The sequence below is a fragment of the Notolepis coatsorum genome (genome assembly GCF_963971535.1).
Source record: "Notolepis coatsorum genome assembly, chromosome: 18".
NCBI lineage: Eukaryota > Metazoa > Chordata > Actinopteri > Aulopiformes > Paralepididae > Notolepis > Notolepis coatsorum.
In genome coordinates, this window is record NC_140182.1 from 12,164,678 (window position 1) to 12,184,950 (window position 20,273).

General features: G+C 43.1%; 1 protein-coding gene across 1 annotated transcript; it reads left to right on the top strand.

Moving 5' to 3' along the window:
* Positions 1 to 2,347: 2,347 nt before the first annotated feature.
* Positions 2,348 to 19,956, top strand: dnaja2b (DnaJ heat shock protein family (Hsp40) member A2b). Its single transcript, XM_084334426.1, has 9 exons — positions 2,348 to 2,476; positions 3,495 to 3,554; positions 5,139 to 5,371; positions 5,463 to 5,543; positions 5,921 to 6,054; positions 10,241 to 10,437; positions 11,543 to 11,687; positions 15,164 to 15,291; positions 18,002 to 19,956. The coding sequence occupies exons 1-9, from the start codon at positions 2,399 to 2,401 to the stop codon at positions 18,188 to 18,190; spliced, it is 1,245 nt and encodes a 414-aa protein (XP_084190552.1). The 5' UTR covers positions 2,348 to 2,398; the 3' UTR covers positions 18,191 to 19,956.
* Positions 19,957 to 20,273: the final 317 nt, after the last annotated feature.

Genomic DNA, 20,273 nt, shown 5'->3' on the forward strand with positions numbered 1-20,273 from the left:
GTGGACAGTTCTACTTAGCTTGGTGAGGGCACAGCAGAAGTGTCCCCGCGGCCACCCATCACATTGTAATTTTATAGTCAGCTGGTTGGTGTTCTGAGCGAATGAGGTTTTGATTGATTGATTGAAAAGTTTATTAACAGATTGCAGAATGGGTACAGTACAGTACAGCTCAATACATACAATTGTTAAGGGGATGCAGACCAGAGAAAGACTTTCGTCTTGTTTACATCAGGGTCCCCCATTTTTCAATTCATCATAACATATATGACATACATGACATACAGATAGACAGTACTGCTACATCTATACATTTATGACATATCAGATTTGCAAATACAGTACTGTTTGTGATACAAAAGTGTCCAGAAAAGGAGTGTATATACATTTGGCGTAGAAACTGTACATTGGAGGAGGTTGGATGGGTGGGGTGGGGTTGGGTGGGTTGGGTGAGGGCTGTACATTGGAGGTGGGGGGGGGGGGGGTTGGGTAGGGGCACACACACACACACATTTTACACTGTACATTGGAATACTGACAAAGCCTTACTTGGTCATTTACTGTACACCTAGGTTAGGACATTTGTAGGGGCCAGTTTCGAATTGCAGTCTCACGTAGGTGTTTTTTGAGAGTGTTTTTGAAAGTGGGTAGTGATTCACATTCCTTTACAGCTTTAGGTAGGGCGTTCCACATTGATGTGGCATAATTGCGAAACGTGTTTAGTCCCTTGTTTGAGCCGAATCTGGGTTTTACATGATTTGTGGAGCTCCCTCTGGTGTTGTGATCGTGGTATTCACTGACCTTTGGGAAGTATTTTGACATGTTGTACATGGGTACCTTGGTCGTGTAGTGTATCTTGTAGACCAGGCCCATTGCAAGTTGCTGTACTCTGTCGTCTACTCTAAGCCATCCTAGGTTGTCAAAGTGGGCAGGGGTGAGGTGGGTTCTAGGAGTCAGGTCAAGTAGTAGTCTGACTAGCTTGTTTTGAGATGTTTGTAATTTGTTTTTTAGTGCCTTTGAGGTGCTTTGGTACCATGAGGTGCAAGCATAGTCGTAGTACCCTTGAATGAGTGCTCCTGCTAGAGTCTTCAGGGTATTCTTGTTTACCAGAGAGGAGATCCGGTACAAGAATCGCGTTCGTTGGTTGACTTTTTTTTATTACATTGGATGCCATTTTGTCACAGGAAAGATTAGCCTCTAGGAAAGGTGGCTTTAAACTATGTCTATATAAGGTAAACAGTTGAAATTACAAGGATATAGAATTACATCTGTCTCCTGGTAGTTTCAGACAGCTGGGGTCATGGTAACACATAGGCTTGTTTTAATACCATATAATATAATAACACATTTTACTGGTACACACATTTGTAGATATTTTATGGTTCTTACAATAGATAAATGGATTGATTCATAGATATTATACATTATTCTAGATCCTGACAATGCTCCCTGGTCAGTGGTCAGCCAAAACCGTCACCTCACCTCGTCAGTTCTTGGGCCTGTGGGGCTGTGTGGCTTTTTAGCAACAGCTGCAGTGACCCTTCCGGTAACAAATAGATTTTGACACCTCAGTTTGGCCACAGACATGCTCAAATAAATACAGGCTGAGACCTGATAATAGGAAGACGTGAATAAATGTATCTAGGGACATTAAAAATTGATTTTATCCCACACTATCTGTATGTTGTGTGTGTCATATGTTATGATGAATTGAAAATGGGGGACCTTGATGTAAACAAGACGAAAGTCTTTCTCTGGTCTGCATCCCCTTAACAATTGTATGTATTGAACTGTACTGTACCCATTCTGCAATCTGTTAATACAGTTTTCAATCAATCAATCAATCACTCCTATACAAGCTCCGGGAGGGTCATCAAAGAGAAGTCGCCTATTCTCAGTCCTTGCCCCACAATGGTGGAATGAACTACCCACCCCAGTTAGGACAGCCGAAACCCGTCCAATCTTTCGCCGTCGACTAAAGACGCACTTCTTCAACCATTATCTGGGAAAAAAAATCTAACCCTAACTAACCTTACTGTCGTGCACTTGTCCTAATAAACTAACCTACACTGTAGCACTCAACACTTTGATGAACATTGTTACTCAGCTGATAGAGCTGTGCCCTTCCTGATGACTTGTCGTACAGAACTTGTAAGTCGCTTTGGATAAAAGCGTCAGCAGCTAAATGACTAAAAATGTAAACATGTCAGACCAGTTATTGTAACAAAAAAATACCACAGCACCTTACTCCCTTTAAGTGATAAATCCCTTTGATGTTCGTCAGCTGACACGATGTTGACGCAGTGCGTGTGACGTCACGGCCGGCTCGCCCAGGCAGGCTCTCGCTCTCCTCCCGCAGAAGGTCTCTGTCTCTCTCTCTGTTGAGCCGGCGGTTAGCAAAATGGCGAACGTGGTGGACACTAAACTGTACGACATCCTGGGAGTTTCGCCATCTTCCTCTGAAAATGAACTGAAGAAGGTACATATATCCACAGTAAAGAAGAACGCGTGTGTGTGTGATTATTATATGTCAACCCTGACATATAAAATAGAAGAACACGACCAGCGGAGGCCCAAGTTTAATTAGCTATAACGTTAGCTAGCTGGCTAACTAACTAAAAGAGACCCGTAGCAACGGTAGCCAAGCTGCTGCTGCTGCGGTGGATGATGCGAGGAGAACATGGACGGTATCTTATTATGATCTGACGATCATCATCATATCTTTGTGTGTTTCTTCACATGATAACTGCGGATCCGCAGGGGAAACGTCAGAATGCGGTGTTTGATGTGCAGCTAGCTAGCTTAACCGGTTGTCTCTCTGCCTGGTCAGACTGCTAGTAAACAAGCTAACGGCAGCTAACAACAGTAAAAACGTTAAACAATGTAGCTACGACACGATGCAGGGAAATAAAACCGATTGTGTTTATTACTGTGTGTCGTGGGATGTTTAAATCTTTAATCTGATCATGTTGATGGGGTGCCACTGTCCCTAAATGACTAAAATGTACAGTTGACAGACGTAAATGATGGAATACTCTTGACGTTTTTCGAGCCCTATTCACTATGAATTGAAAATGGGTGGGCCCTGATGTAAACAAGACGAACGTCTTTCTCTGGTCTGCATCCCCTTAACAATTGTGTGTGTATTGAGCCGTACTGTATTGTACCCATTCTGCAATCTGTTAATAACGTTTTCAATCAATCAATCTTCCGTTTTTACCAGTGCGACTGTTTTAGCCTCTGCGTTGTGTCACGGTTTTCTTTTTGACAGTAATAATAATAACACATGCCCCTCATGCAGCTGATCCGTTACACTAGTGAGGTAGCTGACGGTAGCTTGCTAGATATACGCACTTGATATAAACGGGCTTCTTCTTCTTGGGCCACAACAACCAGGCTCACTCGCCACCAGATAGATAACAGAGTTGGCTGCTAACTAACTCACAGCCTGGAGATAAATGATGTTATAACGTTATTTATATTCCTCCTCCTCACAGGCCTACCGCAAACTGGCTAAAGAATACCACCCCGACAAGAACCCTGATGCTGGAGACAAGGTAGGAGGTGACAAGGAATGTGAATCACTACCCACTTAATTTTTTTTGATCCACTTTTTCTCCCCATTTCTATTTTTCTCCCATCCCAATTTCGTATCGTCCAATTCAACCCTCCCCTGTCTTTTGAACGCTGTTTCATGCCTCCCACAAGCCGGCTGCAATGTGGACTAAGTCATACATAGCACGAGTCCCCTCCGAGAGCTGTACTGTATTGTACCCATTCTGCAATCTGTTAATACAGTTTTCAATCAATCAATCCGATACTCGAGGTAACAGCAGTCGCAGGTGGAAAGATGCGACTGCTGTTACCTCGAGTATCGGATTGATTGATTGAAAACTGTATTAACAGATTGCAGAATGGGCTCGACCTTTCAGCGTCGGGGGTCTGGGCTTTGGAGGGGCCCCGCCCCCGTCGCTTCCTGATTCTACTGCGCAGGCGCACCAACCGACCTGTAGGAGTCGCTGTCCACAACGCCCGATCCCCACCCATCAGTTTCCCTCCCCCTAATACTGCCAATGTGTATTATTGCAGACGACCAGCTAAACTGAAAGCAATGTGGAGCGCTGGGCTTGAACAGGGAGATGATCTGTTTGAGCCCAGCCTCCAGTATTCGTGGTGAGCGCCTTGCCCACTGCACCACGTGGCCGCCCATCACTACCCACTTTCAAAACCACTCGCAAAGAATACCTACTGCAATTAGAAACTGGCCCCTGTAAATGTCCTAACCCAACCCCCTCCAATGTACAGTAAATGACCAAGTATGGTTTTGTCAATATTCCAATGTACAGTTTTGCTTGTACAGTGTTCCCCACCCACCCCTCCTACCCACCCCCACCCACCCAACCACCTCCAATGTACAGCCCACCCAACACCACCCCACCTACCCAACCTCCCCCAATGTACAGTTTTTACGTCAAATGTATATACTCTCTTTTCTGGACTCTTTTTGTATCACAAACAGTACTGTATTTGCAAATCTGGTATGTCATAAATGTATAGATGTAGCAGTACTGTCTATTTGTATGTCATATATGTCCTGATGCATTGAAAATGGGGGACCCTGATGTAAACAAGACGTAAGTCTTTCTCTGGTCTGCATCCCCATAACAATTGTGTGTATTGAGCTGTACTGTATTGTACCCATTCTGCAATCTGTTAATAACGTTTTCAATCAATCAAAACAATAAAGTATAATCGAATCTAAGGTTATGAGGCACTAGGTTTATTTATTGACACAATAACTAACTGGCTTTCATTGACCTACCTCCTTTATTTTACTTAGGATATATACACCTTTATACTTTATTTAGGATCAAGGAGACACTAGCACACAACACATCGCTATGGTTATCTTTAACCGAGGTGAAAACATCCATTGAGGAAAAAATAAAAATGGCATCCCCTGTCACTTGTGTGTACTTATTTGTATGAATTGAAAATGGGTGGACCCTGATGTAAACAAGACAAACGTCTTTCTCTGGTCTGCATCCCCTTAACAATTGTGTGTATTGAGCCGTACTGTATTGTACCCCATTCTGCAATCTGTTAAATAATGTTTTCATTCATTCACCTCCCGGTTCCAGTTTAAGGAGATCAGTTTTGCATACGAGGTGCTGACCAACCCAGAGAAGAAGGATCTCTACGACCGCTATGGAGAGCAGGGGCTGCGGGAGGGAGGGGGCGGGGGGCCCGGCATGGACGATATCTTCTCACACATATTCGGAGGAGGTCTGTTTGGGTTCATGGGGGGACAGGGGGGCAGAGGAGGACGCGTTGGAGGCCGGAGGAGAGGCGAGGACATGGTGCACCCCCTCAAGTGAGTTTTTACACGCTCAGGATCTTCTTTAGTCTGTGGGTGGAAGGGGGGAAGCTGGTCAGCACTCTAACAATACCTCTTCATCTGGCAGAGTCTCTCTAGAAGACCTGTACAACGGCAAGACCACCAAACTGCAACTCAGCAAGAATGTCCTGTGTGCTTCCTGTAATGGGTGAGTCTTTATTGAATCCACTGAAATGTATTTGATTTAACTTCAAACTTTTTTTTCCAACACTGAGGTTACCCTCATTTACAGCGACGACACGCTTACGAAACAAGACACAGTTTATCAGTATCAATTTCATACATATAGACACAATAAACAAGAATAAACCAAACGTCTACCGAGACAGTTACAAGTTGACGCACAGTGGTCGGAGATCATACTTTAAATGCTGCAAAAGAATGAAGAACTTTCAGAGTCGGTCAGTTGACGGGTATTCCATGTGTTGGAAGATCGGTGAAAACTCAAATTAATCTGTCATTTGTAATAAAAATATTTCTCTTGTTGGGTACTTTTGAGTGACTTTCTATCTCTTGTCTTTCCAGTCAGGGGGGCAAGGCAGGAGCTGTCCAGAAGTGTGTGGCCTGCAGAGGACGAGGCATGAGGATCATGATCAGACAGCTGGCCCCTGGCATGGTCCAACAGATGCAGTCTGTCTGCACGGACTGCAACGGAGAAGGTAACATCCCTGTGAAAACACTGCCGCGTTCAGATAAAACAAACACTCTTACAGAGAAGGTAACATCCCTGTGAAAACACTGCCGTGTTCAGATAATATAAACACTCATAACTAGGTATGTTTCCCCTCATTACAAAATACAAAGACCCACTTGTAACATCCTAAAGATCAAAGCATGTTGGGTGCTGGAAACTCCGCCTACCATTTGGGGGACCGAGATTGATGTTGCCTGTGGTTACCCATTGGCAAGCTATTAAGTTTGATAAGCCATCTTTAAAGGGCTCTAGCAGGCTCATTCTTGGATCTAGAGCGAATATACTGGTATCTTATGAAACTAGATCTTGAGGAATAATAGCCATGTCATGCTTACTGGCAAAGGAGGTAGATTTAGCTCCAAAATCAAGCTATTTTAAGCTAAATGGGTCCCTTGACTTCTCACCTCAAGATATCCAAATGGTCTCAATAGAAACCACACAAGACTCCTTAACAGCCAGGATAATGAATCCAAGTCACATGCAGGACACGTCTATACTTTCCGTAGCCGCATTTCTGGCAGACGTTTCTGGTCATGTGACATGTGCGCCCAATAGCGTGACGAGCTGTGTCTTTGCCCATTTCCACGTCAAACAGCCTGCAAACTACCTGGCGTTCTATCGCCATGCAAGACAAACTCTAACCTTAACCAACTTCGAAAGAGTGCCTAAGCTTAACCGTCGAAAGAACTTGCCTAACCTTAACCAACTTCGAAGATTGCCTAAGCTTAACCAGTGTAGAATCTGGCGTCGGCCAATCAAGAGAGCGTCTGCCAGAAATGCGGCTACGGAAAGTAGAAATGCATGCAGGACAAGGGGTGTGGCTTTTGCGTACAAGGGGTGTGGCTTTGAGGACAAGGGGTGTTGCTTTGAATTGTAAACTGACATGATGCTGACTGGCCCTATTGGCCAATACCTAATACAGCGGTTCTCAAACTACGGGTCGCAAGCCAAAATGGGGTTGTGGGTAGGCGCTAGGGGTGGGAATCACCAGTTTCATCACGATACGATATCGATTCTTTGGACAACGATACGATATTTGCCGATATCACAAAGTCTGCCACGATACGATTCCATTCAGGTGCCTGCGATTGATATGAGACGATATTATGTGCCTATTTAACAATCTGTCACAATCTGATCAACTAAAAAAAGGCTACGGAAATATCAATTTTGACGTTTTTATTTTTGAGCTCTTCCAGACATTTAAATGAAAAACAATCTATTGTTTTTAATACAAATAGACCTCCTGTTCACTGTAAAGTGCCAAGTTTTTATATATTGAGCTTTAAACTTTAAGTAAAATGTTTTGGAACTCAAAACCCCTCCCTCTCCCAAACTGTTCCTACAATTGTTTTATGTTGCATGGTGATCATGAATTTATTATGTATTCATGTTTAAATATCAACATTATCTGTCCATCCTCAGTAAATAATATCAATATAATAATACTCCTGACTTCATCTGGTCTTTTCAAACGCACACACAGAATGCCCCTCCCCCAGTCCCCACACACAGAAAGGTTGAATGCCGCACTCTCTTCCTTCCCCAGTCTCTTCTAGGGATGTGCATCTCCATCACTGAGGCCGATGCGATGCGCATCTCGATACGGTGCCAACGATACGATACATTAACGATACATTTTAAGCACCGGGCGATGCGATACGATTCACCCCTGTGTTCGATACGATTCGATACGATTTGATTCAACATAATGCGATTCGGGGGGATACGATGCGATTCAACACGATGCAAAATAATGATACAATTTTATGGTATGACAGAGGATTTGGTTGTATTCCTTATACAGCTTATATTATTATTAGGGCTGTCAGTTTATCGCGTTAATTAGATTAATTAATTACACAGCAAATTATCGCGTTATGAAAATTAACTAATTTTTTTTTTTTTTTTTTTTTTTTTTTTTTTATATTTAAATCTCATTCATTCCATAAGAACGTAGAATACACATTTACAGACTTGTTTTTTATATGGTCCATTTGCATGTTCTTAGTATCTGATTCTAGGGACATCTATGGATCTCAGGCAATGTATTCCCAGTGTCAGAAATACTGTGTCTGTTACTAGGCTTGAGTAAAATGTAATGAACCAAATGAGAATATCAATTAAATTGTTTGTATCTTTGACTGTGAATAACACTGCTCAAATTGACCAGACCTGAAAAATCTAAGCAAATTAATAGATGAAATATGATTAATCAGAAGGTTTTGTAGATACAGTACTGAATTCTGCCATCCGGACACATGCAATTTGAAATATGATTATAGAATATAGAATATCAGGCATAAAATGGTTATGCGATTAAAATGCGATTAATTCATTACAAATCCTGTAATTAATTAGATTTTTTTTAATCGCCTGACAGCACCAATTATTATTAAAAATCAAATAATCTACTGTAAGACAATTTATATAAAAACTATTGCGTGCCTAAGATTTTTGCACAGTACTGTGTTTTCTATCCACTTTAGCTAAAAACACACACACACACAATGTATATATACACACTACTGTGAGACAATATAGCTTATAGCAGACTTAATGATTTTATAATATTTCAGATAATGAAATTAAATGTTTATCATCAACTATCCAGTTAGTATTTATATTATAACGTTTGGCCACTTTAAATCATTGAACGTAGAGAGAGAGATAGAGAGAGAGAGCGCACGTTTGAGCGTTCTGATGCTCCGTAGCTGACCATCACACCATGATGGCATTTTGTCAACAACACAGTTTGAACCTGGCTGGAGGAAGCGATATAAAGAAACGAATTGCCAATAAATGTGAAGTTATCTTTGAACCTGTTGTCAAGCGTCGTCAATATACCCCCCCCCCCCCATTTCCTCACTAATGGAACTGGTGTTGCAGAGTCACGTTAGTTAGTTAGATACTGTAGTTTAGCGTTAGCTGAACGGCTAACGTTAACCAGCAGCTACTAGCGTTAGCCAGTTGGTCCTCGTCGACTTCCACTGTTTGTTGATAACTGTGACGCGGCTCTCGCCTTCTGTAGTAGCGAAGCAAAGATAGTATCTGCTGTGTGCTGACAGAAGTGGATGAGAGGAAATTATATGAATGAATCGGTTTTGACCGATGCAAAGACGCTACAACAAGATGCATCGCGAGTTCAACTTGGATTCTAGCCGATGCGCACTTATTCCACCAGTGCACTCGCATCGTGAAAGTTTATGCCGGTGCACCGATGCGAATCTGTGAATCTTAACATCACTAGTCTCTTCCTGTTCTCTCACGGTTAGCTGCTTAGCTTAGTTAGCTTAAGCAGCTAACGTAACGGTAATTTAGGTCTGCACACGCGACGTGGGCATAAAGGAATGGCGACGATGCAAAGCATGTTAGATGCATTTGACCCGTTGCGGGAGAAAACAGACTTATATCGGGTAGCAAAATAGGCGCTCTGTAGCCCTGTTCTGCTGTACAGAGCTACACGGCGTTTCACAATACTGGGCGGATACGACTCGCCGGATTTTCAAAATAAGAGTATCGCAATATGAATCGATCTTTTTACGTTGCATCGATCCTATTTGATTATTGATAATAGATCGATATATCGATCTGGATCGATGTATCGTCCCACCCCTAGTAGGCGCATTGGCAAGTTAAAAAAATATAAATTGTTCTGGCAACATATTTGAACTAAATATGCCTTGTTTTATAAATGTGTATTGTTAATTACATTTTCTAATAAATATGCATGATCAAGTTAAACGTGTGCTTTTATTTTGATATTCCTGAATTCCACGTTGAAATGACGCGATACATTAAGTGTGGGGTCGCCAAAAAAAATCCAAAATAAAATGGGGTTGTGGTATAAAAAAAGTTTGAGAACCCCTGCTCTAATACATAGTACCCAGAATCTGTATCAGCAGTGGAGAACCCCTGACCTAATGCATAGTACCCAGAATCTGTATCTGTAGTGGAGAACCCCTGACCTAATGCATAGTACCCAGAATCTGTATCCGTAGTGGAGAACCCCTGACCTAATGCATAGTACCCAGAATCTGTATCCGTAGTGGAGAACCCCTGACCTAATGCATAGTACCCAGAATCTGTATCCGTAGTGGAGAACTGCTACTCTCCATTCTTATGGATACAACATTTACGTGTGTGTGTAGGTGAGGTGATAAACGAGAAGGACCGCTGTAAGAAGTGTGAGGGTCGTAAGGTCTCCAAAGAGACCAAGCTGCTTGAGGTGCATGTGGACAAAGGCATGAGACATGGCCAGAAGATCACGTTCTCCGGGGAGGCGGACCAGGCGCCGGGCACCGAGCCAGGGGACATTGTCCTGGTGCTGCAGGAGAAGGAGCACGAGGTACAGCTGGGGGCATGTTTTTATTTTAACGTATAATTAGTGATGCACGATATATCGGCCGCCGATATGAAGTATCGGTATTGGTCCGATATCAAGATAGGACCGATATTTAAAAAAATATATTGTTTTTTATTTACATTTTTTTAACATGTTTTGGTCTTAAATAGTTTCAAAATATCAGTCACTTCTGAAAATAAGTTACAAAAGTAAAATAAAAATAAAAAATGCGCTTTGGAAAATAGCTCTTTATTTTATTATCATAAAAAAGTGTTTTCTATACAGAGATATCGACATCGGTAAATATCGGTATTGGCCAGAACAGCAATATTAATATCGGTTATCGGTATCGGCCACAATTTTCACATCAGTGCATCACTACATATAATAGAACCAGTAGGGACTACAGACCCTCATCTAACACACCCTTTTACTGGACTATATATTTGTATATATACACTCAAACTCTTCATACTTGTTCATACTTCACTGTACATTACTGCTCAATTGCACAGCCCTGTTAAATATTCCATCCCACTGTATTGTTATTTTTATTCTAATTAGTGTATATACTTGACCACATCGTGCACAATTGTACAGCCCTGGCCTATTTAATTTTATAATTATATTCTGTTTTATTGTACTTCTATTTTAAATGTGTTTATGTTTATTTTTATTTTTTTAAACTTTGACCAGTCAGCTGGTTCTTTTAGCGTTTATCGCTTTTTCTGGTCAAGCATGACCGACAGAAACAGGTTGAATGGGGTATAGATCGGGGGAAAGACACTCTGAGAAAATACGGCGAGTCCGGGAGTCGAACTCGTGTACCCCAGATCCGTGACGCGCACGGTTGTCCCCGACGCCGAAATAGCGTCCGAGGTACGCGGTGAGCTACTGGAGCTCCCCTATGTTTATATTTTATTTTACTTACATTTTATTTTATTCTACCGTTTGTCTGTCCGTTAATGTCGCACCAAACGACCATTCGAAATTCCTTGTATGTGTAAACTACTTGGCAATAAAGACCTTTCTGATTCTAAATATATCTGATCTGCACCTTTTGTAAACATTGTGGGAAATGACATGAGTCCCTTTTCCTCCACTCCAGGAGTTCCGCCGTGACGCCAGCGACCTGCACATGACTCAGCGTGTAGGTCTGGTGGAGGCGCTCTGTGGCTTTCAGATGACTGTCACTCACCTCGACACCCGCCAGCTGCTGGTCAAGTACCCACCTGGGAAGGTCATAGAGCCAGGTAAACTGTCAAGTACCCACCTGGGAAGGTCATAGAGCCAGGTAAACTGTCAAGTACCCACCTGGGAAGGTCATAGAGCCAGGTAAACTGTCAAGTACCCACCTGGGAAGGTCATAGAGCCAGGTAAACTGTCAAGTACCCACCTGGGAAGGTCATAGAGCCAGATAAACTGTCAAGTACCTGGGAAGGTCATAGAGCCTAGTCATAGAGAGGTCTCTCTCCTTTCAAAACACCTGCTTTTCTGATCGCAGGACAATAGAATGTTGTGCCAAGAATTCATTATGTATTCATCATGTATGTAGATTCATCATGTCCTCATGTATTCATCATGTACTATGATTCATCATGTATTCATCATGTACTATGATTCATCATGTGTTCGTCATGTATGTACTCGGATTGTACCTCATTATTTTAGTCTTTTTTTTAACAATGCTGGACTGACTGGATAAGAGCTGAAAACATTACTAATAGAATCAACGAAGATTTTGATGCATCTGAAACCTACTGTACTAGAGAACATAACCGTGGCCTGTGAAATACTGTGGTACTATGGTGTGTAGTTGAGTTGACACGGTCTACCCCGTCGAATTGAATAATACAAGGCAATATGCCTTCATACTCTGCAGTAATGCAATATGCCTTCATACTCTGCAGTAATAATGCAATATGCCTTCATACTCTGCAATAATAATGCAATATGCCTTCATACTCTGCAATAATAATGCAATATGCCTTCATATTCTGCAGTAATAATGCAACATGCCTTCATACTCTGCAGTAATAATGCAATATGCCTTCATACTCTTCAGTAATAATAATGCAATATGCCTTCATACTCTGCAGTAATAATAATGCAATATGCCTTCATACTCTGCAATAATAATGCAATATGCCTTCATACTCTGCAGTAAGGGGCGGCAGTGGCTCAGGAGGTAGAGCAGTTGTCTGGTAATCCGGAGGTTACCAGTTCGATTCCCGCTCCTCCCGGGCATCATGTCGAAGTGTCCTTGAGCAAGACACTTAACCCCTAATTGCTCCCGATGAGCAGGTTGGCACCTTGCATGGTTGCCTCTGCCATCGGTGTGAATGTGTGAGTTAATGGGTAAAATGTGAGGAACAAATTGTAAAGTGCTTTATAAATGCAGCCATTTAATGCAATATGCCAGGGGTGGCCAACCAGTCAGAGACTAAGAGCCACAAAAATTACTGTGGTATCACAAAGAGCCACACCATATACCAGCGTTTCTCAACCTTTTTTTTCAGTCACGGCACCCTTCATGTGTTTATAGGTCTCACCCTCTGGCCTCTGAAGTTGCTAATGTCTTTTTTATTTGGGCCTCACAGGGTTAAAAGTACCCTGTGAGACCCACGGTTACAAAATTACAAAATCACTTCTAGCCATTTAAAAAAAAAATTATTTAACATTTTTTAAAGGGGAACTATTTTACTATTTCTTTCACTATTTGGGCACTTTTACACAATTCCTGTGAGTCTATGGAACACCTAGGTTTTTTTCAAAAAAATAAAAATGCATTGTTTTGTATTTCTAATCAAGTACTCAAAAACCGCATTTTTCTACCTCAAGATCTTAAGCCATTTTGAGGCTGGGCTCCAACCACTGTGTGGCCTGGTGCCAACTGCCACATCAACTGCCACATTAATATGCAGCTGAGAAATCTCTGACATCACACATATGCACATTTTCAGATGACTCAGTTCAGTGAGGGTGAATATTGTGAGAGGAGAATTGGAAGAATGCGCCAATATGAGAATTAGAGACATGGATCCTATTAATATAAGTCCACATAGCTAAGAAACAATGGTAAACACTGAAAAAGGCCATTTATAAGATAGTTCCCCTTTAAGCACATGTATAGTCAATTGGTCCTGTTGTTCAGCCTCACAATGCTATTTGATAGTAAATGTGTTTATATGTCCCACCCTCCGGCCTCTGAAGTTGCTAATGTATTTTTAATTTGGGCCTCACAGGTTTAACCTCTTAAGCCCGAGATATACAGTAAAAGTGTATATTTTCAGCATTACGTTTGTTTACCAATTATTTTAACTGTTATTAGTGAAATATAAGATTATAGAAATCTCAGGGCATTGAGTCGGAAACCGGCGCATATTGACAGGAGGAAGTGGCACAGCCAAAAGTGAGTGTAGTCTTTTGAAGGAAGAGACTCAGGGCACACCAGCCCCTGTCAATCATCTGACTTCTGGATTTACTTTTTTATTTCTCTTATTTTTTGGGATTATCTCCATAAAACCATAAAACAGAACGCAGTTAGTTTCTCTACCTTTCTGTGAACGGTGTTGCAATATGATGAAAAATGGTGGAGAAATGTACATTATAAAAAAGATGGCAGAATTCAGTACTGTATCTACAAAACGGTACTGAGGTCTGGTCAATTTTAGCATGGTCTTATTCACAGTCAAAGATATATTTTTTTTTAAATAGAATTGATATTCTCCTTTGGTTCATTACAATTTACTCAAGCCTAGTAACAGACACACTATTTCTGACACTGATCCATATGTCCCTAGATTCAGATACCAAGAACATGCAAATGGACAATTTAAAAAAAAAATCAATGTTTATTCTACATCCTTATGGAATGAGTGACATAAAAAAAAAAAAAGTAAAAAAAAAAAAAATTATGGATGGAAGAGCCGCACATTGACGGGCAAAGAGCCGCATGCGGCTCGCGAGCCGCGGGTTGGCCACCCCTGCAATATGCCTTCATACTCTTCATTCCCCCTCAGACCTTCAGAAACTAAAATACAGTATATTACTTATGGTTATAAAACATAACATCTCCATAATAAAGCTGCACCCAGCTGGCTCTGCTGCGACGCCAGTTCAAGTAGACGGTTAATTTAATTAGCAATACTGAGAAATCATTTAATTTGTCCAGCTTGATCGAGGCGATAACATAACAAACGGTTAATGATTTGTCTGTTTGTTCACGAACAACAATGGTGTGTCTCAGGCTGTATCCGTGTGTCTCAGGCTGTATCCGTGTGTCTCGGGCTGTATCCGTGTGTCTCGGGCTGTATCCGTGTGTCTCGGGCTGTATCCGTGTGTCTCAGGCTGTATCCGTGTGTCTCGGGCTGTATCCGTGTGTCTCAGGCTGTATCCGTGTGTCTCAGGCTGTATCCGTGTGTCTCAGGCTGTATCCGTGTGTCTCAGGCTGTATCCATGTGTCTCAGGCTGTATCCGTGTGTCTCAGGCTGTATCCGTGTGTCTCGGGCTGTATCCGTGTGTCTCGGGCTGTATCCGTGTGTCTCGGGCTGTATCCGTGTGTCTCAGGCTGTATCCGTGTGTCTCAGGCTGTATCCGTGTGTCTCAGGCTGTATCCATGTGTCTCAGGCTGTATCCGTGTGTCTCAGGCTGTATCCATGTGTCTCAGGCTGTATCCGTGTGTCTCAGGCTGTATCCATGTGTCTCAGGCTGTATCCGTGTGTCTCAGGCTGTATCCGGGTGGTGAAAGGAGAGGGGATGCCGCAGTACAGGAACCCGTTTGAGAAGGGAGACCTGTTCATCAAGTTCGACGTTCAGTTCCCCGACAGCAACTGGATCAGCCCTGAGAAACTGACCGTGAGTTTCAGACCCCCCCCCCCCCCCCCCCCGACCCCGACCCCGACCCAGAGCTGCTGGGCCGCACTGGAAGAAATTAATAGCATGATAATCAGAAGTTAACCATCACCTGTATGTCATAATAACGGCTTTATGTTTGTTAAATAATCCAACTGATTATTATTCATTGCATTGAACTGCAGGGTAAACAAGTGATCGTTACAATATTGTAATTTTATCACAATTTAATTCCATTAAAAGATGGTACAGGTGATATTGAATTATAGCCTGATAATTAACCTTGGAAAGCTAAGATAAGAAATTCCTTTTCCGGACGTCATAGCAGCATGGGGGAGGGGAGGTACAGGTACAGGTATGGGCGGGGTAATAGGGAGGTGTAGTGGTTACGTCATTTTCGTTTTTTCCTGTTCCACCCTCTGTTCCACTTAATGTATTTCCCCATTGACTATTTCTAAATCGGCTCGTTTTAGATAAATAAAGCATTAACACATTCTGCGCCAAGAACGAGTTATGCCGTTTTTGCCCGCCATGGGTTGAACGCCAAGAACGACTTGCGCTGTTTTTGGGATCAATATTAAATTTTTTCGCCATGGCATTTATAATTCATCCAGCCAACCTCCGGACTCCAGCGGGACCCTGTATGAGATTGCAACGCCTCAATACCGCCGCCTGGTGGATGGTCGGGCGAGTTACACTCTCGCCAAAACCGGAAGTGCCGATCTGTGCGTCGAGGAAATCCCTCCGGCAGTCACATCTTACGGGACTCCAGACACACACTATAGTGCATTTGGATCGCTTTCTAAACGTAATAATCGATATGATTTCGGCGTTTATTGCGCCATACAAACCGGAAATGGATGTAGGAGACCGGCGTCAAATAATTGGGATCTTTCTCCTCCAGTCTCATCGGCGAACGGTAAGAGGACACTAACGTTATTTTCAGCCCGATTGTTTATTAATTTCACTGCAAACCATCTGATCAACGTATCAACCCATACTAAATAAAGCCGTTACTGACGATCAAGGAATTACATATACATTTGAATTTTTTAATATAGCGTGTATAGGAAAGAAACACCAATCGATAATCTATCATATGCGTCAGGGCCTATAACTCTCGTTTTTGGAATTACTGCTATACTGTCTAAAAACACTTATATTCTCGAAGGTATTAACACAACAATGTATGAATGAAAAAATATAACGTTCCCACATCCTGAACGATAGATAATCGATGTTGAATGGACCATAGTAATGTCAATATAGCAATACAATTAAAAAAGTTATAGCCCTGCAAAGAAGGTAAACATCTCCATAGGCTTTCAACTGTGGCAGACTGGGTATATTGATGGGTATAACCCATGGCGCCCAATGTGTTAACGTTGGCATGGTGTACCTTTCTGTGCGTATTTATCCACAATCTATAGCTCAACATGAAAATATTCGCAATTAATCGTAAAGGTAGCAAAATAACAACGTTTATGTTTTCGTTCGCTGGGAAACTACACTGCTATTTGGCGCTGCTGACTGACGTCACCACAGCGTAGCCTCGTGCCTGTAGTCAGTCACAGACCTAGGATCAGATTTCCCTTACATTCGATAAGCTTAACAATTCGTACAATGGGAAAATAACTGACCCTGAATCTGTGGCTAGTATCTCTCTGGTGATCATCCATTTATCAGATGAAGCCAAACACCATTTCTAAAAGCAACAACCACGTTATCATTATTTGTATTCACTGCATATTAAATCACTGTAAATACTAATGTAAATCATTGTTTCGTTGTACATATTGTGTATAGTTTATAACGTTATTGTTTTTACGGCGGGCTCTACATGCCCCGATTTAAAATGGTTATCTCCTCTTTGTATACTTTTTTGAGAATATGCTATACAGCGTTGTATATATCGTTCTTATTTACTTTTGTCCACACAGACAAAGTATTCTGCCAGGGAACTTATGGACACGACAGTAGTAGTTATAAGGTTTTTGAGCTTGTAACGTTAGTTAGCTATCGTGGCATCAGCCGGCCGTGACGTGTAGCTAGCTAGCTTGCTTGCTAGCTTGCTAGCCGGCATGATGCATGCAGTGCACAGGTCTGAGAAGAGGACCTGCACATTTTACTCTGTCCCGAAACGCCTCTACATGCCCCGATTTTTTAAATGGTTAACGACAGTAGACATTGCTAACGTCTAGTACGTTTAGCGAGGTAACGTTAATGCTAGCTAGCTTGCTGGCCGGCCGTGACGTGGATCAGGCGACAGCACTGAACAGGCTGCCTAGTGAACAACAAATTGTAGTTCTTTTTTTTTACAACAAATTTAAAACCTTATAACTACCTTTATTTCAACCAAAAATGCTTAAACAATAATGTTAGTGGTAGAAGGGAACTCATTTTGTGCAAAAATGGAAAGCTTGCCAATGTTCATGCGGCAGAATTGTTACAATAGCCGATAATCCATTTTCCCAGTGATGAATCTATACACGGGTGGAACAACCAGTGACGTCAGACTACACCTCCCTATAGAAGAAAGACATAAATATAGGCAATACAATTAAATCTTAATATGAGAAAAATAAACAGTATACACAAGGTGCAGGTGAGGGTCTGTACCCTAAGAGGCATGATATACGTCATACGCAGGTTTTGGCGGTTAAGAGTCAGACACAGTTCGCTGTAGCAATTTCTTTTTTGCTTTGCTTCCCAGGAGCTTGAGGACCTGCTTCCTGCCCGCGCAGAGGTCCCGCTCATCTCTGCCGACGCGGAGGAGGTGGACCTGAAGGACTACGACAGAGGTGTGGGATCAGGGAGTGGGGCCCGGCGAGAGGCCTACAACGACAGCTCTGATGAGGAGGGGGGGCCACACGGCCCGGGGGTGCAGTGTGCCCACCAGTAGAAAGACTATATATATATATACACACATACAAACGCACATGCACGCACACACACACACACACGCACACACACACACACACACACACACCCACCCTCCTGTCCCACTGCTCTCATCACCAGTCAAGACTTGACACGCACAACTATCTTTTTCCAGTTCCCAGGGAGAGAGAGAGAGAGCGCCTCCACCTCTCCCCCTCCCCCTGCAGTCAACAGTGTGCCCACCAGTCTCGGAGCAGCTGGGTGTGGAACCCACATGTTGTGTTTATGGACAGTAGTGACTCATCCAGGAAGACGGTGATCAACCCTCTCCCCCCCGTCGCCCCACTCTTCATCCTAGGCTTTACCTTTTCGCTGTGGGAACACGCCAGTCTAGTGTATAAAATGCAAATATTGTTGACTATCTTGTATAAGGTGTAGTTTAGTCCGTCATACACGAGCGCATGCTGCTTTACCTGCCGACGAACTCGCACATCCTTACCCCCCGGGCATCTCGCGCAGCCCAGGACCACACTTCAGTGTTACTGCAGTCATAGGAACCGACCCGAGCATGTCCTTTACAGCCTGCCAAGTCACACGGGGAGACCAGCTCACTTCCCCCGGTGTTGGAGAAGAGGGGAGTTACGTTGCCATGTTCGACTCAGCCACAGAACATGAATTCTTAGTGCAGAACCTTTAGCTTTTGTGCGTTTGTTGGTTTGATTGTCGGCGTGTTTGAGACACAGAAGTTGAACCTAACGTTGTGCGACTCGTCTTTGTTTTTACGAGCTGAGGGGGCGCTTGTCTTCTGTGTGTCTGTATGTGTGTTCCATCCTGCTCCAGAAGGTTCCGGCTGGTTCAGCTGGCTGGTACTGGTTGCAGTGTGTCGTTGGACACTGGTTAAGGTAAATTCAATAAAAAAACCGAAAACAAACATTTGAATGTGCTGACTTGTTGACCTTCTCCCACTTAAAGATGACCTTTTGCCCTCTTCTACCACCCCCCCCACCCTCTAGGCCCCGCCCCCCACTCTGTATGATACACACACCTCTCCAATAGCTGACCTGTGAGCCAGACTCATGCCCACTGGACCATATTCACATCCTGGCCATTTTGCCTTCATGTCATGCTCTGATTTGGGATTCCTTTCCACCCTGTTCCCACAGTGATTGAGGAATCGCAAACCCGAACACGACATTAGAGCGACGTGGCGGATCTGGTCTGCGTTTCACTCACCCCCCCCCCCCCCCCCACCACCATAATGTGGGCGATCTGGTCTGTGGGCATGTTTCCCTCACCCCCAGGTGTGGTCGATCCGGTCCGTGGGCATGTTTCACTCACCCCCCCCCCCCCCCCCCCACCCCTAGGTGTGGTCGATCCGGTCCGTGGGCATGTTTCACTCACCCCCCCCCCACCACCATAATGTGGGCGATCTGGTCTGTGGGCATGTTTCACTCACCCCCAGGTGTGGTCGATCCGGTCCGTGGGCATGTTTCACTCGCCCCCCCCATCCCCCCATAGACTTGTAAATACCAGCTAACGTCAGTGGGATGTATTCCCAGTCCACACTGGTTTCCTCCTCTCCACGTCTCTAACCAGTGAGCAGTGGTCCCCTCAGACCCCGCGGACCAGAGACACAGCCTGTGACGTCTCATTGTACATGTCATTCAGGCCCCAAGAGAATGTCTAAAGATGACTAAAAATGGGTCATTGATATTAAATGACGTTATTGTTGATGCTTATGTTTGTCAAGATGAGAATTAAAAACTGTATAATAAACAGTCACCATGAGCTTGTGGCTTGCTGTCTTATTTCATGTGCCTAAAGATGAAGGCTTATTTTGTCATGAACAGTGATTCACACAAACGACGGAACCATTACATTTTGTGAAGGTTTTTATTGTGAAAAGCGTGTGACTTGAGATCCAGTTCTTAAGAACACCGTAGAATGAAATGGAAGACAACCTTTAAGTTGTTTTAAACTTTATGATGTGATGAGCACTACTTGTTAGGATTCTTAGTGATGTGGGGCGAGTTGTTAGAATTCATCATTTGCAAAATGTCTGTCTGCCTTAGTGTCTGAGCCATAGATATATATAAACACTAGAT

Coding starts and splice junctions, on each gene's coding strand:
- dnaja2b (XM_084334426.1), top strand. CDS start 2,399: ATGGCGAACGTGGTGGACACTAAACTGTACGACATCCTGGGAGTTTCG. Junction 5,372..5,462: donor GACATGGTGCACCCCCTCAA/GTGAGTTTTTAC, acceptor TTCATCTGGCAG/AGTCTCTCTAGAAGACCTGT. Junction 11,688..15,163: donor TGGGAAGGTCATAGAGCCAG/GTAAACTGTCAA, acceptor CGTGTGTCTCAG/GCTGTATCCGGGTGGTGAAA.